The sequence below is a fragment of the Canis lupus genome, chromosome 5 (assembly GCF_048164855.1).
Source record: "Canis lupus baileyi chromosome 5, mCanLup2.hap1, whole genome shotgun sequence".
NCBI lineage: Eukaryota > Metazoa > Chordata > Mammalia > Carnivora > Canidae > Canis > Canis lupus.
Window position 1 is genome coordinate 43,866,236 of NC_132842.1, and position 27,571 is coordinate 43,893,806.

The following is a 27,571-nucleotide window of genomic DNA, read 5'->3' on the forward strand; positions in this document are numbered from 1 at the left end:
CCAGTCTTGCCAGGCTTCTATGGAAGGGCATATGGAGGTGATTGGCCATCACTTCTGGTCTCTAGAAGGAATGTAGGGGGAGCTGGTCAAGAGGTTAGACATTGGTAATCCCTAACCTAATGAACTGTAGAATACTTCATGTGTAGCTCCCAAATGATCATAGGGGGTGTCCCTTTCTTTTTTCAGGATAAGCTAAATCTGAAGGAGTCTGATGACCCTGTGAACATGGAAGAAGATCAGGTTCTAAAACCATACTCTGCCCCCACTGACTTTATTGACAAGTTGGTGGTGAACTTTGAGAATTTTTTGGAAGAGGTTTCCACAGAGGAACTTGGAAAGAGTCAGGAAAACATTTTGAAAGAGGAAAAGAATAAGCATGTGACTTCTCCATATTGCCTTCATCATCCTCCCATTTCAACCGAGATTCCACAGAGAAAACCCCAGCAGCTGTGTTCTAGAATACCAGAGGGGACCTGCTCAGAAACCAAAGAGCAACTTTTCTCTTCTGTTCAGAGTTTAGGGCCAGACCATCTCTGTGAGGAAGGAGAACCAAATCCATACTTGAAAAATTCAGTGACAACCAGAGAATTTGTCTGTCTGAAAAACTTCAAGACCAAGCCTAAAGAGAAGTTTAGTGTTGCTGTGGCTTGAATCTCTATGGGTCTCAGTGTGGGTGACTCTTGCAGAGAGAATGTATCATGACTTGCCAGAAGAGCTTCTTTGGCTGTCTCCCCACCCTTGCTTGTGTTAGAGAAACTCTCACATACCCCCAAGGGGCTTCTTGAGCTTGGTTGGCACAGACATGTAACTTGCCTGAGAAGGGGTGATGATATGTCTGAGCACGTTGCCCAGGAAAAAGCAGTTTATTTTTTTCAATTTCACCCTGAGGCCTCTGAAACTGACTTTAAGGAACAGTGGGGCTTCTAAGATGGATATATCTGGCCTTCCCTAGGAATGAGGTCATTGTCACAGCTTTTGCTGGAGCTACTCCTCAGAGTTCCAGCAGACTTTCCCAGTTGTAAGAGGACAGAGGTCTGGTAGGAAGTGAGAGTCTCTCCTTATACCTTGATCTCCCCTGAGCTCTGGCCTCCACCTCCAAGGCAGCACTGAAATCTCACTTTTGAGATTTTGTTTGTCCCTCAATATAGAGGTAGGGGAAATGGAGTGGCCTTTCCTGATGGTGTGCCTGCCTGAGGTTTCTTATTAACCTCATAACATCTCAAGTGTTCTGCAGCAGTACCTCCACTCAGGATTCTTGCCAGTAGCTCACAGCACATTGGCTGCTGGTTAATCAAGGAATGTGGGGAGGTCTCAGCAGGGCACTGGGGAGTAGACTCTAGGCTGGGCCAGAAGGTCCACCCCAATCTTAACATTGCCCAGCCCTGGAAACAATTCCTGGAGGCCTTTGCTGCCACTTTCTCTTGCACCCAAGCCTGGGAGTAGGAAGGCACCAAACACTGCCTGCTTTTAGACAGCGACTCTGGGCCCTCACACTGGCTCGAGCCTGGGAATGCTTCCTGAGCACAACCTTCAGGGCCTCTTCCCGGAACGACCTGAGTAGGGTGTGGAAACATGCTGCTAAAATTTTGCTGCTCCGTCACCAGGACTCCTCTCTCCTTTGCCTTGGCTGAACACAGAACTTATGATAGTCAAGGGAGCCTTTAGGCCAAGTGCTAAGGGCAGGCAGGATTCAGTTGTCAAGACCTGGCATCTTGACCCCAGTGGTGCCAGACGACTTCCTAGTGTGGGCTTTGATTCATCTGGTGGTTCAGGGAGGTGGCAAGAGCCTGGTGAGATCGGGGGAGGCCAGGCAACAAGCGAGCAGCCAAGGGGCTGTGAATCTGGCATTTACCGGCCAGAAAGGCTGACGGTATTTTTTTTTTATAAGAGAGCATAAGAAGTCAGTACTTAGGTAGCAGGCATGCACTTCACAAGCCACCAGTTCAGATGTGCAAAAATATCACTTTACTTTCCAGGATGCTGGAATTATAACTGAAATTAATTTCTGGCCCAAGCCCTTGATATTTGGAAATAACCAATTTGGTGATTTTTGAGTGGCTTTGGGTTTGAACTCAGTCACATTCAGGATTTTGACTCCCCTGTCCAACCTGGGGCTGATTGTGAGTGCCACAGGGTTATTCAGTGGGACCGCAGGGTTTTCTCTCCCGTTTGGTGTCTGCCTAACTCTGGTCTGGGGATGTGCCTATGCCCCCACCTGTTGGGTCACCTGCTGCTTTCCTCAGCCAATTGCTGCATCCTTACCCTGGGCACAAGCAGATAGTGCTGTTCTCCATGAGTTTTCTCCTCATGAAATCTCCAGTGTCTGCAGCACCCTTCCACACACTACGCTGCCCCCCACCTGGAACTCTTCACGCCTAGTGTACTGAACAGTGGCTGCTGAGAAGGCAAGGAGTGAGGGAGGCCTGGGGCAGGAGGCCTCACTGGGGAACCTGCCCCTTTGTACTGGGAGTAGAACAGAGCCAAACAAAAGGGATACCCCAGATCCAGCTGTGGTAGGCTCTCTCTGCTATCTTCCCACCCTATCTGTGGTGACTCAGGCACTTCTATGGACCCCTGCCCTCCAGAGTTTCAGATGGAGACCTTTCCACCTGTGCCTTTGGACTTGTGCACTTATAGGGAGACGCTGGCCTTGTACCCCACAACTGTCCTCTTTCCCGTGGCCATCTGCCCACTCCCACTGAGAGATCTTCACAAATTTTGTAGGGGCAAAGTGGAGGAGGAGGGGAGTGCCTGGAATGAGTTCCCCTAATCTTGTCTGTTTCACACCTAGATGAGATTTTTTTTTAATGTTTGTTTAAATTCAGTTTGCCAATATACAGTACAATACCCAGTGTTTTGTTTTTTTTTTTCCAAGACTTTTAAAATTTATTAGAGCAAGTGAGCACAAGCAGGGGGAGCAGCAGAGGGAGAGGGAGAAGCAGGCTCTCTGCTGAGCAGGGAGCCCAATGCGGGGCTTGATCCCAGGACCCTGGGATTATGACCTGAACTGACGGGAGATGCCCCTGGATGAAGTTTTTTAACCTAAAACTCAAGAATGAGATGTCTGAGGAGAAAGGAGAGGCCCCAGATGGCTCCTGTGAGTGGGTCTCAGAGACGAAGACATTCCCCTCTGCTCCTCCTCCCTTATTCATTAAAGCCTGAAGTGTCTTCTGGTGGACAGTTGGCATATGCCACGCTCCTGGTCCTTCCTCTGCTTCATGCCTCCCTCCCTTCTTGCCTCCTGTCTTTGGCTTTCCTGTCTCTCCCAGGAGCTGTTCATATTTTTAACAGTTACTCTTTTTTTCTTTCTTTTTTTAAAATGCATTTTATTTAAATTCAGTTTTTTCTTTCTTCTATCTTCTCTTTTTTTCTTCCTTTTCCACTAGCCTCCTTTTATCATTTTTCATACTGACTTTTGCTGTCTTGAGGGCTAGGGAAACGGGCTCTTTGTTGTGTTCTAGATGGCCTGAGATAGGTCATGGGAGTCAGTGTTTCCTGCCATAAGGGGAGCAGGAACCCCAAAAGCTTCTTCAGCAGGCCACACACTGCTCTCCAGAGCAGATTCATAGGACGCAGGCCTAAAAGCTACAAGGCCACAGTGGCCTTTCTTTCCTTGGATTGAGTCACAAATTGTCCCCACTCCCAGCATCCTGGGCTGACTCTGGCCTGAAAAAGCCATCTGCATTTTCTCTGTTATATCAAAGAGACAGAACACAAGCAGGAAAACTTGTGTTTCAGTAAGGTCATTAAAAACTGTTAACATTCCCAATGAAGTTTTCTGGGGCTCTGGGAATCATGTAAACCGCTATGTCCGTGCCTTATTAATGGCTTTTCTAATAATGCCAGAAAATGTTAAAAGATTGGCAGAAAAGCCACTGTGTGGCTGGGGAAAAAAAAAAAAAAAGTGATACTCTCATTGTGGTTTTTCTGGAGGCAGCAAAAACCACACCCAGTACAGACACTATGGGGCCGGGAGGTAGGTTTTGAAAAGAGACAGCAGATGGGGAGAGGGAGTTGGGAACGGAGAGGCATCTGGTGTGGGTCGCAAGATGCCCACTGCTGTTCCTCCCTTGTGTGGAGGAAGCCTGTGCCCGGCTGCCCAGACACCCTGAGGGCTTTCTAGCACCCTCTCCTGGCACACCCCTAGTTGTTGCCTACTGTCTGCAGATTGGCCCTCGGGCTAAAGCTGGGCCTTGTTTTTCTAAGGCCCATGACCCAGAAATGATGTTGATATTTTTAAAGGCTGGATAACAAAACCAAAGGAAAAATAATGTTTAATGACATGTGAAAATTGTATGGAATTCTAATTTCAGGGTCCATAAATAAAGTTTAATTGGAAAAGAGCCATGCCCATCCTTTACGTATCCTCCGTGTCAGCTTTCCTCCCACAAAGGCAGACCTGAGTTAGTTGTGAGAGAGAATTTCTCCCACAAAGCCTAAAATATTCACCACCTGGCCCCGTACAGGTAAAGTTCGCTCACCGCTGGGTAGCCCACAGACAGGAGGCTCGGACCGCACAGTGTTGGCCCACAGAACGTTTTAACTTTGAATTAGCTGCTAATTAAACAAAATGGTCATGATCATTCTGGATTTCTGAGCAGGGGCTGCTTCTGTAGGAAGGGCACACACTCTGCTCCCAGCCCAGGCTTCATAACTGCCCACAGCTCAGGTGGAGAGTTGGTGGTTGCCTATCACTCACCCCAGTGGTTCTTGATACAGTTTATTTGGTTTCCCTCCAACTCAAGGTATTTGGCAATGCCTTGAGGTATTTTGGGGAGTGTGCTGCTGGCATCTAGTGGGTAGGAGTGAGCAATGCTGGTAGAGACCCTGCAATGCACCAAATAGCCTCCACAACAAAGAATTATCTGGCCCAAAACCTCAGTAGTGTTGAGATTTAGAAATCCAGGTTGAGCTACCTCTGCCCGCTTGCACGGGTGCTACTCATTGTCCATAGCTGATCCCCTCCCCGCTTTTTGAATTTAAAATTTGTTTTGGACTCTCCTGTAACAATACCACCATCAACAACAAAAATCTCTAAACACCAATAATTTGTATCATTTTTTTGTCCCTTCCTGATATGATCTGTGTGTACTTATATACGTGTTCATCTCACTGCGTGTTATATATTGATTCTATTGTATTTTACCTTTACTTTCACTTACTATTTCATGTTTAAAATTTCACGCGGGAACATAGTCCATCATGGTAGCATTATGAATGGGCACTCAGGACTCCACGGTGTCCCTGCATACTATGGCTTGCTAAGGCCCCGTATTTGATAGGATTGTTTTAAACATCATCTTTGTATAGAGAGCAACTTCAGTAGATGTTGTTCTTTGCACACTTCCCTTTCCTACCTTTGTCCTAATTCCTCGGGGGCTCTTTCTTAAGGTAGATTTACTGGATCAAACTTTTATAGTTGTTGTCACCTATTGCATAACTCTGTTCCCCAAGAAAGCTACAATGGTTTGCAATATCGCCTGGGGTATCTGGGGTATCCTTTGACTTTGCTATTGATAATCAACCATTTACTGCTGTACACTGGATTTTGTCAATTTATTGGATATGGTTAATGACACTTCATAGTTATTTGTGTTAAGTCATTGTGAAGACAAAGTTTTCCCGTGTGTATTTTACAGTCTGCTTGTCCACCTGCTGACATTACAGAATGTTCTACCTCCAAGCCATTGGGGCATTGAGAGACCAGCTGAGCTGCTAGGCATTTGAAGCCCTCAGCCAAACTTTACAACAATGGGTTGACTTTGTCATTTGGTTGACTACTTAAAATAATGTGGGTTTTGTAGGGCATTCAAAAGGAAATTTCACACTGATGTGTTTCCTATTAGTGACAAGGCCTATTTGTAATTGTAATACGGGACATTATCTGTGTCTTGTGCTTTTGGGGGGTGGACCAAGTATGACAATGCCATTAGCAGTTCTTGTCATGTTGCAGCTTTTACTCAACGCTGGGGTCAGCGGGGAGCGAGTTTGCTCAGAAGCGCAAACTGCCCCAGTCCATGTTGGTGAAAGCCTGGAGGTGCATGGCCCTTGCTGCTGAGAATGGTGTGAGAGAAGGCAAGGGGAGGAAGCCCACGAGAGTGCAAAGGCAGCAGTCACAAGCCTCAGATGGTCATTCAAGGGAATCTAGGCGCACATACTACCGATTTCATTTTTAGGAACGGGATTCTCTGTTCTGCCCAACCTCACTGTGTGTGTGAGCTAAAATGCCAGGAAAGTAGCCTGCGGCCTGGACTTTGAAATAGAAGTCAAAATGGGCGAAGCAGAATGGACACGCAGAATGTTCTGAATGATTGTAATGCAGAAGGCCGGACCTGTGTGCCAAGAGGACCACTCTCTCTAGGCTCTGCATGCTGTCTTTCCCACGTATTGTTCAGAAATCGATACCGTATGTAATGCATGTGTGTGACAGTTCGTCCTCCTAAGCAGAGTATGAAAAGGGGGTGCTATAATTCGAATAGCCTTTAAAATCCTTTACGGTAAGCACATCTGTATTTCAATCTTTCAGGCAATAAAACTGTAATAACATTTTCATGTAAAGCTATGCTACTGTTTTAAAGTTTTACCTACTCCGGTGTTTAAAATGAGACTTCAAAATGTAAATATCCACCTTTGTTAAAGATCAAGGGAGTCTCTTGATGACGGACCCACAGAGGAGCAGGAATCAGACATAGGGAATTGCTCCTGCCAGCATACCTCCCGCCGGGGATTCGGCTGCGCCTCACCCTGCTTCTACTTGATTCCCAGGGGCAGCATTTTCAATCCTAGCTCCTGAAGTTCCCTCAGCATCTCCCCTCACGGCTCTCAGCAGATGATGTGTTTCCCCTACTCCACAGGGGATGCACCAGCCCATCTGTCCTCCCCTCAGGCCAGACTTCTGGGAAGGTCTCCGAGGCAGAGGGGGCCCTGCTTGTATACCTCCCTCCCTCTGGCTCTCGTTACTTTCAACTTCTCTCTCTCTCTCTCTCTTTTTAAAGATTTTATGTATTTATTAGAGACACAGAAAGAGAGGCAGAGGGAGAAATAGGCTGCAGGCAGGGAGCCCAGAGTAGGACTCGATCCCACAACCCTGGGATCACGCCCTAAGCCAAAGGCAGACGCTCAGCCACTGAGCTGCCCAGGCGTCCCCCAACTTCCCTATCTTGAGTGAGTCCTTCCCATCAGTTTCCATAAACATTGCTCAGGTCACTTCTGTGTTAAAAGACAACAGAGTGTGCATCTGCTCTGCACCTCTGGCTGCCTGCCGGTTCTCTCCAGGGGTCAGCCCGTGGTTTCGGGGGAGATCAGGCCATGTCCCACGTAGCTGCCCGGGGGGGCGATGACCGACGGTAGAGGCTCTGGGGCATTGGCACGCTGGCACCCCAGCTTCGCCAGGCCACATTCCGGTGGGATTCGGACAGAGGCCGATAACACAGCAGGGATTCTCTGGCTTATTCTCACCACCAGGGCTCCAGAACCAAGCAACAAAGCCCTCTTTTGTAGGGTTACATGGCTACCTGGTCGTCCCTCGTGCCCAGGGCTGCCCCCGGCTCCTGAAGGGCTGTGCGGAGCCGGGGCTGTGGTAGGAGCCCAGCTGAGTGGGACCGAGGCGTCTGCCCGGGCGTGGGTCCTGCCGCGACAGAACCCCCAAGTCCCAGTAAACCCGGGTAGTGTGATCCTCTCCTGTAGCAACTCGGGCCTCTTGCCTCGTTTAAAGTTCTGTGCTTGTGCGGGTGTTACCTTCCGTTTGCCGGTGCGCTTGCTCCCAGAGCCTCAGGCGGCTTGTGCTCTGTGACAGCACCCCCGGGGAGCCCATCCTCCAACCGGGGCATAAGCTGGTGTGGTGCGCGGGGCGCTCCTGGTCCGCTTGCTCCTGAGGCTCATCGGCCTCCAGTAAGGCTCCAGTGTCCCTCCCTGTTGCCATGATGCTCCTTGTGACCCCAGCTGGCCCCGTCAGCACATCTGGTCATGTCACAGAAAATTGCCCCGTGACACATTCAGTCCTTTTTTTTTTTTTTTAAACCAGCAACAAAATGGGATCTCCTCTCGCTTCACTCCTATAGCCAGGGTCCATTCTAACCTGCTTTTGCCACTGATCCAGCTGGGCGTGGGACCACAGACCTCAGGATTTGCTCTGTTCCATTTCCTAGGATGACCTAGGCCCCCATCCTTCCTGAGCGGCACTGGTGTCCTAGAAGCATCTGCTCTTCCCAACAGACCACAGCCCTGCCACGCCATTGGCAAAGCCTGCTGTGAGCAAGCTTGTACTCCCCTTGGGGCTGTGATGAGCCCCCTCAGATTAGATCGGTCAAATCCCTTCCCCTGCAGCATGATGACGAATAGGTTCATTTCTGGCTGGCCTGCCAGCATTGTGCTTCAGCAGTTGGGGCCTGTTGGTTGGGGTTAATACATATCCTAAAACCTGGGCCTCCTGAGCTTGCAGAGACGTTAGGGAGCCTGCATACTGTCAACTATATCGAAGCTTCCACTCACATTACATTTTTTTCCATAAACATTTTGTAAGGGTTTTTATGTTTTGCTTTTGAAATTACTTGACTATATGTAATTTTATTATATGATTACATTTCTCAGCAATCATCCTGTATCTATAGGGATTCTTTTTTAAAAATTTTTATTTATTTATTCATGATAGAGGGAGAGAGGCAGAGACACAGGCAGAGGGAGAAGCAGGCTCCATTCCATGCAGGGAGCCTGACGGGGGACTCGATCCTGGGTCTCCAGGACCACACCCGGACTGAAGGTGGCGCTAAGCCACTGAGCCACCTGGGCTTCCCTCTATAGGGAACAACATAACATTTTTATAACTTCTAAAATAATGAAGTTGATATTTTGTTTTATAACCACTTACTCAAATACCCTTCAATTTTCAACTTAGCAATGCTCTTTTCTTGCTAAGGATGTGTATGTTTTCGTAGATCCTTGAAAAACTCCCCGGCCTTGGATACTGTATCTCTGGTGATCAGAGTATAGACTATCTCTGCCTGAGTGTTGTAAATGAAGATACACAACTGGCATCTAATTAGAAACTGCTGTGGACGCCAACATCTTAAAAATGGAACCTGAAACAAAATGGGGCACCATTGTTTCCTTGGGGCAGGGTGGTTCCTGGTGGAGGGCCTTGGGGTCAGGAGTCAGCTCGTGTTGTGGGTGGGGAAGCAGGAGAGTACTGCGCGGCTGATGGGATCCAGGTGTAGGTTCTCTTCCGTCCACATTTCTAAGTGAAGCCTGGCTGTTAAATGGTTGCATAAACAAGTTATGCTGATGGGCCCTTTCTGAGTTGGATAAACTGGGGCCTGGTGAGCGAGTGTGAGCCTTTGTGTGAGTCTGCCTCCGCCCATCACCTGGGCCCCCCTATCTCTCTCTTATTTGGGGCTCACTCTCACCCCAAATTAAGGCCACACCCATATGGTTAGAGTACTGAAGCCTGCATCTGTGCAGGGTGTGGGTTGGGGTGGTATCTGAGATTAATTCCCCAGAAGCAAACACTGAGACACAAGTTCAGGTGACTAATTTACTAGGGGCACATTCCCAGGAAAAACTGGTCAAGGAGTGAGGGAAGGCTTAGAGGGAAGGGGAAGAAACCAAATATGGTGGGATTTCAAATGCCAGTGGAGGGCAGAGTCCTCCCCCCCACACCCACCCTGATTCTGGGGGGACATTAGAGGTAAGTAACTGGGTTCCTGGAGTGTGTCGCCAGTCAAGGCAAGGGACTTGAGTTTTCACACTCCTAAACCCCTCAGTCACTGCTAAGGGCTTCTTCACTGGATGTGTAACTTTTAGGCACTTTTGGCTCCATATAGAGGTGGAGGAGGCCAGCCACCCAATGGGAGCTTCGGGGCCAGGTGACAGAAAAAAGCTCTCAGATGTTGGATGCTGGTAGGTTGGGAGGTATCCTGGTAAGGCTGTCAGATTTAGCGACTAAAAATGCATATGTTTTGTTTTTAAAGAAAGAACACGCTCACAGGAGCATGGGGGAGGAGCAGAGAGGGGGAGAGAGGGAAAGGGGAGTGGGAGAGAGAGAGAATCTTAAGCAGGCTTCAGGTCCAGCCTGGAGTCCCACATGGGGCTTGATATCAAGACCCTGTGATCATAATCTGAGCCGAAATCACGAGTTGGATGCTTAATGGACTGAGGCATCCAGGAGCCCCCAGGATGTGTTTTCTAACATGCAGCAGATTCTTTGGTCTGTGTGTGTTGGTCAAAGCTTGTGTTATTTAATATTCCCATGGCAGTCCTGTAAGAGCAACCCTCTATTGTTAAGATAGAGTTCGCAGCAGAAGCATTTCCGTTAAACTGCCTCAGCTTTGCTGCTTGCTCATCTGTCTGTGGTCTGGCACGAGCCCCTCAACCTCAGCTTCTTTAATCTATAAACTGTTGGGGGGGGGGATAGTAGTAACACTGCATACAGTTAAGGAGAGATGAAATGAAGAAATGATTGGAGCTTAATGGAGGGCATGGCACACAGTACGTCCCCGGTGAATAACATATGGTTATTGTTGTTTTTCAAAATAATAAGCTTCTGCATAGTGAAAGAAACAACAATGCTAAAAGGCAGCCTATGGAATGGGAGAAAATATTTGCAGATGGCATACTTCATAAAGGATTAGTATCCAAAATATATAAAGAACTGACACGACTCAACACCCCAAAACCAAATAATCCAATTTAAGAAAGGGCAGAAGACACGAAAAGACATTCCAAAGAAGACATTCAATGGCCTCAATACCTCTTAACATAAGGGAAATGCAAATCAAAACTGCAATGAGATAATCACTTTACACCTGTCGGAGTGTCTAAAAAAACACAAGAAACATCAAGTGTTGGTGAGGATGTGCAGAAAAAGGAGTCCTCTTGCACTGTTGGTGGGAAGGCAAACTGATGCAGTCACTGTAGAAAAGTGTGGAGGTTCCTCAAAAAGTTAAAAAGAGAACTACCCTATGATCCAGCAATGGCACTCCTGGCTATTTATCCAAAGAATGCAAAAAACACAAATTCAAACTTGACACACTTGAGGCAAATATGTTGTACGTTAACCAGTCTTCAATTAGAAAATGTTCAGAGGGAGCTGGGTAGCTCAGTTTGTAGTGCATCTGGCTCTTAGTTTCGGCTCAGGTCACGATCTCCTGGGTCCTGGTGATAGCCTACTTTTGTTGAATTTAATGCGAGTTCTCTGTGCTTCTTGGATTTTGATGTCTGTTTCCTTTCCCAGATTTGGGAAGTTTTCAGCTATAATTTGTTCAAACAAGTTTTTATTTCTTTTCTTTTTCTGGGACTCCTAGGATATGAATGTTACTAATTTTTAAGGAGCTGCTGAGTTCCCTAAGTCTACATTCATGATCCAAAATCTTTCTTTCCCCTCTTTTCAGCTCTATTATTTTCCATAATTTTATCTTCTATATCACTGATTTGTTCCTCTGCTCCATCCATCTTCCTTGTTATTGCATCCAGTTGGCTTTGCATCTCAATTATAGCATTTTTTATTTCAGCCTGACTAGTTTTTAATTCTTTTATTTCTGCAGTAAGGGGTTCTCTAGTGTATTCTATGCTTTTTTCAAGTCCACCCAGTATCCTTATTATTGTCATTTCAAATTCTGGTTCAGGTATTTTACTTATATGTGTATTGATAAAATCTCTGGCTGTTACTTCTTCCTTTTCTTTTTTGGGGGGGTGATTTCCTCCATCCTGTTATTTTGTCTAGGTCACTGTTTTTGGGTCATAGTAAGGAAAGCCTGTTCTAGTCCTGCTTCTGAGACTGACTATAGTAGGAAAGGCCCTAGCTGGTCTTGGGCCTGGTGCTTCAGGAGGTGTTCAAGAGTGTGCACTGCTGAGCCACCCAGGTGCCCTGGGAGGGTCTTGCTGTGCTGTGGCCAGTGCACCCCAGAAAATGGTCTGTGACCACACGGTGGTTTGTAGTTTATATGCAGCAAGAAGCCAAGGTGTCTTTGTTACTTTGCTAGGGAACAGGGTGACATGTTGGCACCACCAGTTCTTTTGTCCCCAGAGAAGCCATGTCACCACTCCCAAAAGCACTCCAGGAAGAGGAAATCTGTTTCCCCATGTGATCCAGTGGATTCTCTGCCCACACTGTCCACTCCCAGGTCTCCCCTCTCCTTCACACTGGAACATTACTACCCCACCAGGCATGACTCTGGCCATGGACAGACTTTAAAACTTTAGACTGCTCTCTGCTGCTTATAAAAACTTGCTGCAGTCAGTTCCTCTCCTTATCCCAGCCAGTAGTTTTGAGGAAGCCAAACTAGTAGTTTCCTAGCACAATCTCCTGCTCATGCTTTCCCTCTCTCTCTCTCTCTCTCTCTCTCTCCTTTCTGTGATCAAGGCTGCCTCCCCTCTGCAGCACCTGCAGCTCTTTTCTCCCCTAAATCAACTCCACAGCTCCTCCCTTCAAGGGAGGAGAAACCTGTGTTTCTCCCTTGAATTGTGCAGTTTGTTTTGTTCTCTCAGTCCTCAGGTCAATTTCTTGGGTGTTTAGAATGATTTGATGTTTATCTAGCTGTGCTCAAGGAATGGGGCAAGCTTAGGGTTCATCTACTGCTGTGCCATCTTAACTCGTCCTCTTCAGTCTGTTTTTTTTTTTTTTTTAAGATTTTATTTATTTATTCATGAGAGACACACACACACAGAGAGAGAGAGAGAGAGAGAGAGAGAGAGAGAGAGAGAGACATGCAGAGACACAGGCAGAGGGAGAAGCAGGCTCCATGCAGGGAACCCGACGTGGGACTGGATCCCGGGTCTCCAGGATCACGCCCTGGGCCGAAGGCGGTGCTAAATCGCTGAGTCACCCGGGCTGCCCTCCTCAGTCTGTTTTAAAGTCAATTTTATCTGATACAAGTCTTGGTACCACAGCTTTTTCTTTTTTTTTTTTCATTTCAATTTGAGTTTAAATATCTTTTTCCTTTCCTTCAGTCTGTTTTTGTCTTTAGGTCTACAGTGAATTTCTTGTAGGCAGCATATAGATGGGTCTTGTTTTATTTTTTTTACTTCATTACATCAACCTGTGTCTTTTGACTAGAGTATTTACACCATTTACATTTAAAGAAATTATTGATTGTTATGCACTTACAGCCATTTTGTTAATTGGTTTCTGGTTGTTTTTGTAGTTCTGCACTATTTCACTCTTGCTCTCCTTCTTTGGGATTGATTGCTTTCTGTAATGTTACTCTTGGCTTTATTCTGTGTATCGGTAATAGGTTGGTTTTGTGGTTACTCTGCACCTATGTTACATCCTAAGTACACAGACACCTCTATTAAGTTGATAGTCACTTAAATTGAAACACATTATAAAAGCAATACATTTTTAATTTTTCTTCTCCACATAATTTGCATAGTATATTACATTACATACTTCTGTTTTGTTGAATCCTCTATTTTTTGATAAAATTGAACTTTTACTATTTTTGTCTTTGAACCTTCACACTAGCTTTGTAAGTGATTGATCTTCTACCTTTATTGTATATTTGCAATTACCAGTGAGATTTCTCCCTTTCTAATTTCCTTAAATCTAGGTAGGACTTATTTTGGTTAAAGAAGTTCCTGATAAGTTCTTATAAGACTTGTTCAGTGGTGATGACCTCCTTTAATTTTTTTTTTGTCTGGGAAACTCTTCTTCAGTTTGGAATGACCATCTTGCCGGGTAGGGTATTTTTGGCTGTCAGTTTTTTCCATTTTGCATTTTGAATGTATCCTGCTTCTCTCTTCTGGCCTGCAAAATTTCTGCTGAAAAATCAACTGATAGCTTTATGAGGTGTCCCTTGTGCACAACCAGTTATTTTCTCTTGCTGATTTTAAGATTCTCTTTTTAAAATTTGTGCCATTTTATTTTATTTTATTTTTTTAATTTATTTTGGGGGGGTACATAAAGATGTGTTTTATCGAATAACTGATTTTTTTTTTTCGAATAACTGATCTGATTAATGCTGAGGCCACTACATACAGACAAGAGAGAGGGAGTTTTATTTCTTGGTCTCTTCCTCCTTGGACAGAATCTTGATGATCTCCTCCTTTGTGGCCTGAAGCCACTCTTCACGGTGCTTGCGGGCCTCCTTGGCCTTAGATCTGCAGGCTTCAGTCTGGTCAGCCAGAAGCTTCTTGCGATCCTTGTCTGCCTTCAGCTTGTGGATGTGTTCCATGAGAATCCACTTGTTTTTGAACATGTTACCCTTCACTTTCAGGTACAGGCTGTGACACATGTGGTGGTCAATCTTCCTAGATTCCCGGTATCTTCTGAGCAGCCTGTGCAGAATTCTCATCCTCCTCATCCATGTTGCCTTCTCAGGCATTCGAGCATTGGCAATACCTTTTCTCTTACCAATGCCCATATGCCTCCCCGGTGGGCCAGAGTGTTTTTCTGGCCCCGAGCCTGGGAATGGACAGTCGCAGGCTTTCAGATGATCAGCCCACCTTTGATCAGTTTTCGTATCTGCTGATGGGAGTTTGCATTGGTGATTTCATTGGTCTCATTGGGGTCCAACCAGAGCTTCTTTTTGCCACAGTGGAGGTCCCTGGAGGCAAGCCTCTTCTGAAGCCTGAGCATACTCATGGCTGTGGCCGTAGTGCTGAAAGGGAAATTTGTGCCATTTTAATTATTATGTGTCTTGGTGTGGCTCTCCTTGGGTTCATATTTTTGGGGGCTCTCTGTGCTTCTTGGATCTGGATATCTGTTTCATTCCCTAGATCAGGGCAGTTTTCAGCTATTATTTCTCCAATTAAGTTTTTTCCCCTTAGTCTTTCCCCTCTCCTTCCGGGACCCCTATAATGTGAGTGTTCACATGCTCGATATTGTCCCAGAGTTCCCTTACCCTATCATTATTTTTAAAAATTCTTTTTCTTTTTACCATTCAGCTTAGGTGCTTCCCTCTACTTCCTGTTTTCCACATTGCTGATCTGTTCTGCATCCTCTAATCTGCTGTTGATTCCCTTTGGCATGTTTTTAAAATTTCAGTTGTTGTATTCTTTAACACTGACTGGTTGTTTTTTATATTTTCTGTCTCTTTTTTAAAATTCTCACTGAGTTCATGTACTCTTCTCTCATGCTGAGTGAGCATCTTTATGACCATACTTTGAACTCTTTATCAGGTTAATTGTTTATCTTCATTTTAAAAATTGTTCTTCTGCAATTTTGTGTTGTTCTTTTGTGACCTATTCCTCTGCCTTTTCATTTTGTTTGACTTTGTTCCTATGAAATGGGTGAAACATCTACTTTTCTGTCTTAAAGGAGTGGGCTTGTATAGGAATTTCCTTGTGTGGACTACATATGCCTGGCAGCTTTGACTAGTTGGTTGGATCTGGGCATGTGTAGGCCAGGGTTCCGGGCCTTTCCATGCTGGAGCCACCCTGCTGCGATGACTAGAGCTTCAGGAAGCATGAGCTGGGGCATTCCTCACAGAGGGTGTCATGTTGAGATGGCTGGAGCTGAAGTGGGTATGGCCTGGCAGATTCTAGGGTGCTCCATGCCAGGGCCACCCTGGCAGGATGGCTGGAGCCAGGAGAGACACTGGCCAGTGGTCACCTGGCAGGATGGATGGGGTTGTAGTGGGCATAGGCTGAAGATTCCCTGGTGTGCATTGCACCACGGCAGCCTTGGTGGGATGGCTGTAGCTCAGCACAGGCGGGGGCGTGTGTTGAGATGATGATGGGCTGGTGTGGGCTAGGTGCCTGGGGCCCATGGAGGCAGCAAGTCAGCTAAAATGCCCGCACCCTGCTTCCACCTGTTCTGTCAAGGTGGAGGGGAAATGCAAACCTACCACTCATCAGCACCTCCAACCCTGGAGAAAGTTGAAGCAGCTCTCCCACCGTTTAGGGGATGGTCTAGGGTTTGTTAAACAGGTTTCCTTTACTGACAGTCTAGTTGCCCTTTAAACAACTGGGGTTTTGTTTTGTTTTGTTTGCTCTGCCCCAGGTCAAGTGAATCTGTACGTGGGCCCCTCGGTGATATCCTTTCCTGCTGAAATTTGTAGCACTGGGGCTGGGGTTCCTGTCATAACTGTCTCCATGTCTCCTGCTGTTCTCTTTGTGATCCCTCTATCCTTTGTTGGGCAGAGGTGGTTTAGTCAGCTGTGAGTTCTTCAGGAAGAGTTGCTCTAAATGTAGGTAGATTTGGTGAGTCCATTGGAGGAGGTCAGGGTCTTGTTACACTGCCATCCTGGACCCCTCTTAGTAAGGGCTTTTAGCAATATTTTTCCAATCTATGAGCATGGAATACCTTCCCATTTACTTGTGTCATCTTTATCTTTCATCAGTGTCTTATAGTTTTTAGAGCCCAGGTCTTTCACCTCTTGAGTTCAATTTATTTATGGCAATTGTAAATGGGATTGTTTTCTTAATTTCTCTTCCAGTTTGTTACTAGCATATGGGAATGCAAGAGGGTTTTTTTATATTGATTTTCATATCTTGCAGCTTTACTAAATTTGTTTATTCTAACAATTTTCTGATAGTCTTCGGACTTTCTACATACAGAACTATGTCATCTGAAAATAGTGACATTTCTACTTCTTCCTGTCTGATTTAGGTGCTTTTTACTTCTTTTTCTTGGCCTAATTGCCCTGGCTAGGACTTCCAATACTTTGTTGAATAAAACTGGCAAGAGTAGACATCCTTGTCTTATTCCTGAAGAAAAAAAGATTTCAGATTTTCACTGTTGAGTATGATATTAGCTAGGCGCTTGTCATATACAGTCTTAATTATATTGAGGTATGTTTCCTCTGTCCCATTTTGTTGAGAGTTTCTTGTTGTCAGTGGATGTTGACTTTTGTGAAAATGTTGATCCTTTCTGGCATCTCTGGAATAAATCCTGTTCAGTCATGGTGTATGATTTTTTAGAACATTGTTAAATTCAATTTGGTAATATTTTATTGAGGACTTTAAGAGTTTTTATTTAAATTCCAATTATGTAACATACTGTGTAATGTTAGTTTAATTCAACACTTCTCCTATCCAAGTACTAACCAGGCCTGACCCTGCTCTGCTTCTGAGATCAGACAAGATTGGGCATGTTCAGGGTGATATGGCTGTAGAGCTGTTGAAGATTTTTGCATCTATGTTCATCAGGGATATTGGCCTCTAATTTTCATGTAGTGTCATTATCTGGTTTTGGTTTCAGGGTAATACTGGCTTAATGATATAAGTTTGGAAATGCTCCTTCCTCTTCTATTGTTTTGGAAGAGTTTGAGAAAGATTGGTATGATTTCTGCTTTGAATGACTGATAGAACTTACTAGAGAAGTCATTTGGTCCTGGACTTCTGTGTTTTGGGAGGTTTTTGATTACCAATTCAATCTTCTTACTAGTAATCAGTCTGTTAAGATTTTCCATGCATGATTCAATCTTGGTAAATTGTGTGTTTCTAGGAATTTATCCATGTCCGGTTGTCCAGTTGGTTGGTGTATGCTTATTGTTGTTATTAAAATGAGGGTCAGAGAAGTGGTACCAAGTTAGTGTGCCTTCAAAGTCCCTGCTGATTCTAATGGGTAATCTTGCAGTTTGTTCATTTCTATGTGGGTCAGAGTGTGTAATTGCGGATGGCTAAATTCTGGGGTGGGGGGAGGGGGTGTGAACTTGGCTGTTACTGAAAACCTGGGGAGCAGCTGGGGCAGGAGTTCCACATTTTCCTACCCCCTTCTCTACCATTTTTCTTGATGCTTTCCACAAACAGAATCTCAGCTGAGGCCTGTAGTCTCAGGGCTGTGCTCTCAAAGGCTAGTCAGTGGATGCTGGAACATAGGAAGGAGGGATACAGGTAGATATTGATTGGGCAGGGGTATTGACTACAATTGTCTTAAAAAGGGAAATGAGCTCTTTCTCAGCTCCTGGCCATTAGTGATTGCATGGAGATACCCTTGTGAGGTTTCCTATCTAGTCACATCCAGGAAACGCTTCCTTCCTGTTGGCTTCACCCTCTCCAGCTAGTGGGCACAGCCAGAGGCATAGCATAGACAGGAGCCCCTGCAATCAATAAAATGGCCTCCCCAAGACAGAAACCTGCCAGTACTACTACGGAGGGGAGATAGGGCCTGGTGTCATAAGCCAGGGACCTAGATCCTTAGGCTTCACTCATTATCTGCAAGATGTCTCTCCTTGGGCACATTATCCACAGCATCAAAAGAAGTATAGCCTGTGTCTCACCTTGTGGCTCATTTACCTCTTTCCTGTTGGGCAGTGTGGTTTCTGGGATGTCTAGTGAGCTGTCTTTGCCTTCCTGTGTCACCCTTCATCAGCATCAACAAAGCTTTTTGTAACATTTGTCCTCCCCCAGGCTTTACTCTCTCTTGTCCATTCCTTAACCAGAATCTCACGGTCACCCCACTTGCCCAGCTAGAGAACCTGGAATACTCCCAGTCTCATGAGTTGACAGAAATCCCAGAGCTACACCTTCTCCAAGCAAGATGGGAACAAGGGAGGCACCTGCTTACCCTTAAGGCCGTGCACATGCACCCAGAGTGCCTCTTTTACTGACATATCCTGAGTGTCAGGATGGCCTCAAGCCAGGCCTGTCACCAAGCTCCGTCTGTCCTGCTCATTCTTTTTTCTAACTATTCCCTTTGTGCTATGACAGGTCCTAGGGAGGCTGTCTGACATTATCAAATCCTGACACTTGGATTATCATGGGGTCAGGAGAGACTCTCACCTGCAGGATTATTTGCATAGAGCCTTGTTGCTTAGAAATGGGACTGGTTTGCTTTCCATGATTCTTTAGGAGAGGAGAGAATCCTGTTCAAATGTTGCCTCAAAATCAGTAAAAAGCTTGCAATTGGATATTTGTCTTGAACCTTCCTCAACTGTGGTCAGAGATCCATGATTAGAAGGCCTTCCTATTTCTGTCCTGGGTGAAGAAAAAGTGCAGGATGCTCTCTGCCTTGCACAGGACTGTGGATTGCAGATCAGCCTGACCGTGGCCAGCCTGAGAGTAGTAGTGTTAGGACACTTAGGGTCCTTGCTTGAGAAAGTCGCACTTTTGGCTGTGGGCCGGAAGTAGGGCTGGTAACATCTGGGTGTTGCTAGAAAGGTCAACAAAATTCCTTTGAAATTTTGATCTCCTATTACAGTTTTGGAATTTTAATATCCTACTACAAAAAAAGAATTTTTATTTTTATTTTTATATTTTTTTTACAAAAAAAGAATTATGGTTGACTTAGTTTTGAAATTTAAATCTCATATTATAAAAAGAATTACAGTTGAATCTGACCCAGAGAAGAAAGGCAGCATTAAGTTGAGAACAGTGTGCACATACTGATCTCTCTTCTTTGATCCATCCATGCCCATCACTTCTTCAAAGTTTTATAGAAAGTTCTTTTCTTCCAGGAAGGCATGCCTAATGAACAGATTTTTGCCTGAATATGAAATGAGTACTTTCCTTAAAATCATTTCCAGGGAAAGGAGGAGTCACCTAAAAATAAATTCCCTGCAAAGTTGCTCTTATTACATGCTCTTTTTCAGTTTGAAAATAGGAGTGTTTGGGAAAGACTCATAAATGGAAAAGACCTCAATTAGGCTTAGTTTGGAAGTTTTAGTGGAGATCACCAGAAGAATTGCCATAAACAGAGCCAAAGGCAAACCCCACAGATTTAGTAATCACTCCCATGGTATGAGCTCACTATTAAATATATATGATTTCATTTTAAGGAAGTTTTTTTTTTTTTTTTAAAGACTCTCTTAAAAAGCAAAATGGTAAGCAGTTACCTTATGGGGATAATGCATATCCACTTCGGAGGCAGTTGGGGAAACTGTCAATATTACACAAGTGGGTACTCAGGACTGGGAGTCTGTTTCCCGACAGCTGCATCACTCTGTGTCTCAGCTGTGTGGCAGTGACACGGATGAGCTCTGGAAAACTGTGCTAATACTTCAAAAAGAGGAACTGGTGATGACAAGGGAAAACCCTGTTGTCCATGAGCACAGAAAGATTTGGATAGAATTATTTCATGAGTGAAAAATCAGTACTTTGTCCTGGTGTATTGGATATTGTCTGATTTAAAATAGCAACTAGAGGCAGACATGCAGCTATTTAATCAACATTTATAAAAGGTACACATTCGTGTTCAAAAATTTTCTTCAGGTTTTTCTTAAGGGAAAATTGGGAGATGTCTCTTTATTTGGGGCTGCCTTATATTCAAGCCCTGAGGTAACCGAGAACCTGGGTTCCCTAGTCTGCACTTAATGTTCCTTTTCTGATGTACTCTTTTTTTTTAAGGCTAAGGCTCATCCAAAGTGTTTATTTCATCTTCCTCTCCAGAATAACTTCTGAGGACAGGGCTGTTGTCTTTTTCTGGTGTAATCACCCCCAAATTGAGTTTTGCCCTCCTGTGGTGTGGCAATGTTTGTTGGATTGTCTTCTCATGGTCCTTGTCTGAGGGATGAGGAGATGGAACAAGAAGCTGTAAGGATCCATCCCGGCTTTAAATTTTTTTGGGGGGGAGGGGGGAAGTTGTTTTTTGACACATCGAGTATCTGTGTTGCTTTAGAAAAGCCTTTAAGCCCTTGCTGGTTAGAGGTGGGAATCAGGGGGTGCTTTCATGTTGGAGGTGGAGGAGAGGCAAGGCCCTGACTGCCTGGGTACCACGCACCCTTGGGCAAAAAGAAACATGACACCTGTGCTAAAAAAGAATTTGACTAACGAATTTGGAAATCTGCTCTGATACTCACGCTTTGATTTCTTCCTCTAAGCAAGATCTACCAAGCACCTACATCCACCTGACATACTAGGTGCCAGGGACTCGGAGATGAAACAGGGAACCTGCCTCCAGGGGTGTGGCTCCTAGGTTGGAGGCAAGCACTGGCCATCAGTGTGGTCTCGGGACGCGGAAGGCCATCAAGCCTGGGGAGAAAGAGGAGTGAAAGATCCCACCCAGGAGGATCTAGGGGAGTCTCTCCTTCATCAATACGTGAGAAATTTTCTAGCTAAACAAGAGACTGGGCCTAGGAGAACATTTTAGAAGAAAAAAAAAATCATGTGTGTAGCCTGGGAGGTAGGAGAAAACTGTGTTCCAGCAACTGGAGGGTATAGATCTGGAAAGGAGGCTACACAAGCATGGAAAGAGAGGCACAGCCCGACCAGGAAAGGTGATTGAACCGAAAAAGCCAGTGTTTGGCCCTAGGCTGCGAGTCGTTGGACAGCGGCAGGCCTTTCACGCCGCCAGTGCTGCCCCCTAGCGGCTCGGCAGGAGCCGGGCGGGGCCAAGCCGGGCGGGTGCGAGCCCGGGGCGCCGGCGTGGGCGTGGGCGGCCTGGCAGGACGGCGGGGACAGGACGTGTGGGACCTGGGCCCTCAGGAAAGGGCTCCTGCCCCCAGAGCCTCTTGTCACGAGCTGCTGTGCGCCGGGTTCCACCTCCCCTCGAGGCCCAAGAGGGAGCAGGCGTTGGGTTAAAATGCATTCTGCTGAGGAAGGAAGGACCCTTTTGCTTCCCTTTCCTCCTCTCTCCCTTCCTTCCTGTTTCTGTTTCTTTTCTTGTTTTTATTTAAGTTCCAGTACATTTACCTCCCTTTGGGGTGCTGCTGTGTGTGCTAAGAGCAAATGCAGGGGCTGGCGGGGGAAGGCAGGCTTCTGAGCTAAATCATTACAGACAGCTCAAAGTTGTCTCTGCCCCTGAGCTAGGGGAACGGAATGCTGAGGGAAGTCTGTAATCTTCCTGGAAGCAGGTATTGGATGCATAATATAAATGACATAAATGACAAGAAGTGCTACTAAGAAGTCAGACTGAGCCTGTTAGGGTCAAATGAGGGATTTTAAAACAGGAACACTTAGCCCAAAGCCAGATTATTATTTTTGTAACCTGTAGTACGTATGTGAGGCGATGAAGTTAACTTGGTTTGTGGATTTAACTCCCTGCATATTTTAGACAAAATCACAATGAGAAGATGTGCAAATCTAATAGCGTAGGATTTTCCAAGTGGAACTGTTGACTTAGATTTACATACTACTACTCAGCAACCTCAGGGTAGCAGTGGGATGCTGCGTCTTCAGTTGGCTTCATGCCTCTGCCAGTAAGGAGACTCTAGAAGTGTGGCTTCGGCCAGCCACTAGATGGCGCAGTACCTCTGCACTTGGCTGGTCCGCCGGCAGCCCAACAGAAAAACCAAAACCAAAAAATAAAACCTACGGGGAGGCGGTATGATGGTTGGATTCCAGAACTCAACTTGGCAAATTCATTTAACAGTTTTCCAGATTTACAAGCTCTCAGTCCATTCCATGTTACTAAGACCAAGATAATGTACTAATTTTCTTCTAAAACCCATTCCATTATGCTAAATGAACATTTAAAAAGCCAAAGAAACCTCTAAAAGCATCTAGTTTACAGTAAGACCCAACAACAGTAGTGACAAATAAGTTTTCTCAAACATTACATGCAGTTACATCACATTAGTGATCACGCAGAAAAAAATTTAAACAAGAATTTATTTCTTAAATTTACTTGAAAGATTAGAGCTGATACATTTACAGTAACATTTAGACTTGTTAACATAAGACTGATAACTACGGTAACAATTGGCACATGCAATTCACTACACAAGTGAAAATACGTACAATACTCTCTAGGCAAGCCTTCTACGTGAAGGTAGACTAGGTGGGGGTAAAATAGCAAGTGAACTTGAAAGGATTGCACTTACAAGTAAAAGGGACACAGCTGGGATATAAAGAGGATACATACCTAATGCTAATCACTGTATTGTAATACTAGCAAATTGCACACTTATTTAGAGTATATTCAATAAACATATATTAAGACAAGAATTTTCAAATATCTGCTTTTAAAATACCCATTTGACATCACATTTTGGTATTCATGTTATAGCACTTGAAACATGTAGTTACCATCCAGACGAAGCTTGTTTTTAAGGGATAAGAGATCTAGGACATGTATCTCCATTGGTCTTCAATGCATTTTCATTATAATCAACTTTAAAGCATTGGGTAATGAAGTGAAACTAACCCACTTGTAGGAGCTGCTGACTGCAAAAAGCCCTTAAAAATTTACGAAAAAAATGGACACCAATTGAGCTCACACTAAGTTCCCTTCTTTCCTTTTTAATGCAGTGTAGACCAAAATACCACGCTAATGCATACTAGGAGCACGTGTGACAAAAAAAGATTGAAAAGATGGTACGTTTGGCTCTGGAAAGTCTGTTTTGACTTACATCTGAATTCTGTTTAGAAGTAGTCAGCAGTTCTGAAAAGGAACTGCTATCAAAAGACCAGCCAAAAGAATTAGGCTCTAAGTTGTTAGTTTATACCATTTTCGAAATCCATGAGGATGACCAATTTTATTTACTTTATTATTTTTTTTTAGTAATCTCTACACCCAGCGTGGGGCTTGAACCTACGACACTGAGATCAAGAGTCGCATGCTCTTCTGACTGAGCCAGCCAGGTGCCCCAACAATGAACAATTTTACATTAAACAGCTTGCCATTTTATGGCTCCATAGTCTCAATACATAGAAAAGTGCAATGAATTTTTTAAAGCAGTATTACTCAGGCAACAGAACTGAACACGACCTGCAACAGGAAGCTATCCCAGTAACTTTTAACAGTTGAATTTTAAAAATTTTATATAGCTTATTACATTGACATACTACCCCTCTCAATGAAGTAACATATATATATGGTTTAAAAACTTCTTAAAACCAAACATAGGAGAATGATGTGGAATATAACAGAAGGGAGGAAGAGCTCTCCTACTTATACTTGGTTGATACATGCCAGTTAACAAGTTTTAGAGAATTGTATGTATGATTATCCTACTTGTACATTCTCTGCCATGATTTTAACTAGTTAACCCTGTGGAGAGAACACAGACATTTTAAAAAATTTGATTTCTACTTATGAAACTATTTAAGATGTTCTACTTAAAGGATGAGCTTTCATAAATAAATGTTTTACAAGTATATTTCTACTTCATGAACCATGAACTTCACAGTACGCCAGGAAGATTAGGTAACTTCATGTGTAAGGTTGAAATTAAATGAACAGACAGGTAGAGAACTGATATGAACACATAACATGTGAATTGTTTTGCTTTTCCCCCTGCTTCTACTTCCATGTTGGGTATGTTCCTGGGTGCTGACCTACTGATCCAAGTTTAAAAAAAAAAGTTTTAGATTTTAATGGGTTTGAGGTTTGGGTGTTTCCCCATAGTTGCTCAGCATCATGCCTTTATAAGGGGATGGGATACCCAACACGCCAGGAACAGTCAAACTACAGTGGCAATACATGTGACACACTTGTATTTTTTTAATCCCATCCGAGGGCAAGTGCATCAGAAGCAGTGCATTAGTTTTGTCCATTGAGAGGCTCTGCCAGCATTACTTTACAGGAAATTTTTAGATACTCAAGAGTTAGTAACACAGCCACTAACTCATAGACTCATTTTCATATAAACCAGATTTGTTTCTATGCCTACCTAAGATACAATTTCATGCCTCAAAACAAATTACCCTGAAACTTGAAGAAACCGCCCCTAACCCCAATTTATCCTAAGACCTGGCTTAGGAAAGTAGTTTTGTACTGTAAACAAGCTTGATGAATGCTTTTCTCTTGTCGGGCAAAGATGTATATCACATATTATAAACGAATCTAGGGCTATTTCCTGAATGGATTATTTGTATAGCAACTATTTAGTATGTCTAAAGTGGCCTGGCAGCTGGGGGACACCCAGGGCACCATGTTCTAGACCAGTTTCAACAGATTTGCTTATACAGTGTTCTTTCTTCAATGATTTCATTCTCATTCCCTTAGATTATGAGTTAACATTTTCTAACTGCTCCTATGCTGCCGAGTACATGTCACACTGGAATTCTTCCTAATGCTGCTGTTTATCATGAGGAAGGGTAGAGCTGACCATGATTATAATAACATGACTACTTACTTGGAGGAAATGAAAAATAAAATTGATAGAAATTTCTTGACAGACTCCTAGCAAGATCAGTGAAATCCTGGTTTGGACCAGGCTTTGACCAACCTAAATGGTGGTGGTGCCATTATCCTGTAGTGTGACTTTGGGGTCCTTCTGTCCCTATTTGGCTTCTCTGTGCCCAGTCTTCATCATGTGCTTCCTTGCCAATCTCATGATGCCTCTGCCCCATCTCACCAAGACCATGTACGTGAAAGCGCTCTGAAACATAGCAGGCAAGAATACACAGGATATCTTGTAAACAGGAGGTCTAATATGGACAATAGTCTCATAGTACTGAATAAAATTAGATTTCAATTGTCAATGTATAGCAACTTTTCTTAGCCTTTTATTATTGAGTAACTTCTACAAATTATCTGAAGTTGGCCTGGTCTTTGTGAGTTAAATACGACAGAAAACCAAAACATACTTTCTGCAAATCTACTCGATAGCACTAGTCAACCACTAATGATTAATGAAAATTTCTTCATACTTCTTGTTCCTGTCTTTTGCCTGCCTCCTCGTCAAATGTGGTGGGTAGGTAGAGTATGGCATAAATGTGAAAGTGGAGTTAGTGCTAACTCTGGAGTCCTGGCTAACTTCTCTCTGGGAAGAACAGAACATGTGGGGAGACGCTTAAAATCTAAATCACAATGGGGAACTAAGTTCCACCTACCTCAGAACTGGCAGACACTAAAATACTATCCCTTCATTAAGTGCCTTTACAACAAGGGTATGCACTGTGATATTTACGAACATCAACACGTACATTTTTGGATGGTGCTTTATTTTGATAAGTAGTGCCCATGTCCTCTTAGTTTGCTTCACACAATTAGAGAAAAAAACAACAACCTTCAAATCTTGGCCTACTTAAAATCAAAACCAAAACCTATTAAATTAAAACACATTTTAAGGTGAAGATTCATTGTATAAAGTGCTTCATCAACCAAATTCTCTAGCCTTTTAACAAAAAGGGTCAATAATGTTTATAGAAAAATGTTAATAAATAAATTTTCATAAATGGCAAAGAATTTTTTAAATGGTTAACACAGTTTGGCATTCACTGCTACCTCCAAACTGGGCAGTCTGCTGAGTTTGTAATAATGTAATAATGACAGAAAGCAAATTCTGAAAATTTAGTTAGATTATTTATGATTATATAATGTTCAAAAATATTTTTTTTAATTTGCAAAATTCAGACTCTAGAATTCCATTTTCTAGTTACTGGCAGCATCATTACCAATGGAAGAGAGGAAGAGAATGTCCACTACTTTCTGTTGATAAGATTATAATTAAGCCCACTTTTTGGGGTGGGGGGGTTTGAGTTTGGTCAGACATCAAAAACTGGGTTTGTAAAATTATGCCACCTGCATCTCTTTAAGCTGTCAGCCGAAGTAGAGTCTAGATCTTGCTCAGACTAAGTTATTTTTTATCTTAACTCTATCTCAGCCAATGTGTTTGGTGACTATTCTCATTAAAATCAGTATAGCTGTGCTAAGTATATCACTGCTTATTATTTAAATACCCTCTGTTTTCTAGCTACCAAAACAAAGTTTTACTTTATAAATTTCAGACAAGCTTTCTGTTTTTCTTCAGTGCAAACATCCTGAAACAGCACAAAATCATTCAGCTATTCAGAGGATGAAGTCAGTTTATGTAGTGCTTGAAAGTAGAATCCCAGATATTCTGGAAGAGAAATAGCCCATGTGGGAGGACAGTTTATTGTTGTCCTCAAGGGCAAATGATCATCTTCAGTGAGTGAAGATTATTTTTATCTGAAATAACAGATAAAATTAGCTTTAGTTTACAGGTACTGCTGAAGTTGTAACAGGAACTAGTCTTTCACTGAGGCATGTAGCCACCTCTTCTGACAGTCTGTGGTAGGTAACTTTTAGGCATTCCTTCATCAATTGCGGCCTCCATCCCAACTGTTTCAAATCTCTCTACCTGTCCCTCAGTACGTGGGCCAAAAGCATCTGCTACAGAAATTTCCTGAAACATTTTCATTTGCCCAGATCCATAGGGCTGTGAAATATCTGAAATCTGCTGTTTGAGTCTAACAAAATCTTCTTCATTGACTGATGAAACTTGCTTTGACCTTTCAAAATGTGAAATATCTGGACTGGTTTCATGTTGACTGCAGTTCTGTTTGAAATACTGTTGCCTGGGCAAATTGCCAACACTGCTATCTATGTTATCTACCAGCTGTAGATCTTCTGGCCGCTCCTCAGAATCTAACAAAGGCTGGGTGGACTCGGATCTTGAGAAGACTTGGACCGATGGAACCTGGTGTCTGTAGCCACTGTGCACCACTGTGGAATACTGAACAGTGCCCGAGGTGTTTTGTGCAGACTCATTTTCATCGCTGCTAGAAATGCTTGGCCTAGAGGAGGACATGCATGAAGACCCTCCAATACCACTGCTGTGTCCTTCAGTACTAATTTTTTCCTTCTTGAACAGATCCAATGATTTCAGATCTTCTGGAAAAGGCTTTTTGTCATTTGCTGCTTCTATTTCCACAACACTTACATCAGTGAAATTACCATCTGAATACATTTGATCTTTTGAATTAAAATTATGCTAAGAAAGAAAGAAAGAAGAAGGTATTATCATCTATGGCATATGTTCATTTAGAAACTCTGAAGCACATATGTCAA

The 27,571-nt window shown here is 43.9% G+C and overlaps 2 protein-coding genes and 1 pseudogene across 10 annotated transcripts in view; 1 reads left to right on the top strand and 2 right to left on the bottom strand.

The window, feature by feature from the left end:
• Positions 1-6,558, top strand: part of IL31RA (interleukin 31 receptor A) — an 84,981-nt gene extending 78,423 nt beyond the window's left edge. For all 6 annotated transcript variants that reach the window (XM_072826429.1, XM_072826427.1, XM_072826426.1 and 3 more), the window contains one exon: positions 187-6,558. In XM_072826429.1, coding sequence (XP_072682530.1) covers positions 187-651 — 465 coding nt within the window. In that variant the 3' untranslated portion in view covers positions 652-6,558. The remainder of the gene's footprint in view (positions 1-186) is intronic.
• Positions 6,559-13,988: 7,430 nt separating this feature from the next.
• LOC140632960 (large ribosomal subunit protein eL19-like) lies at positions 13,989-14,580 on the bottom strand (annotated as a pseudogene).
• Positions 14,581-22,404: 7,824 nt separating this feature from the next.
• The window catches only part of IL6ST (interleukin 6 cytokine family signal transducer), a 59,232-nt gene continuing 54,065 nt past the window's right edge, over positions 22,405-27,571 (bottom strand). For 2 of the 4 annotated variants that reach the window (XM_072826482.1, XM_072826481.1), the window contains one exon: positions 22,405-27,494. In XM_072826482.1, the coding sequence (XP_072682583.1) occupies positions 26,757-27,494 (738 nt within the window). In that variant the 3' untranslated portion in view covers positions 22,405-26,756. The remainder of the gene's footprint in view (positions 27,495-27,571) is intronic. The other 2 variants (XM_072826483.1, XM_072826484.1) reach the window with 2 other exon arrangements.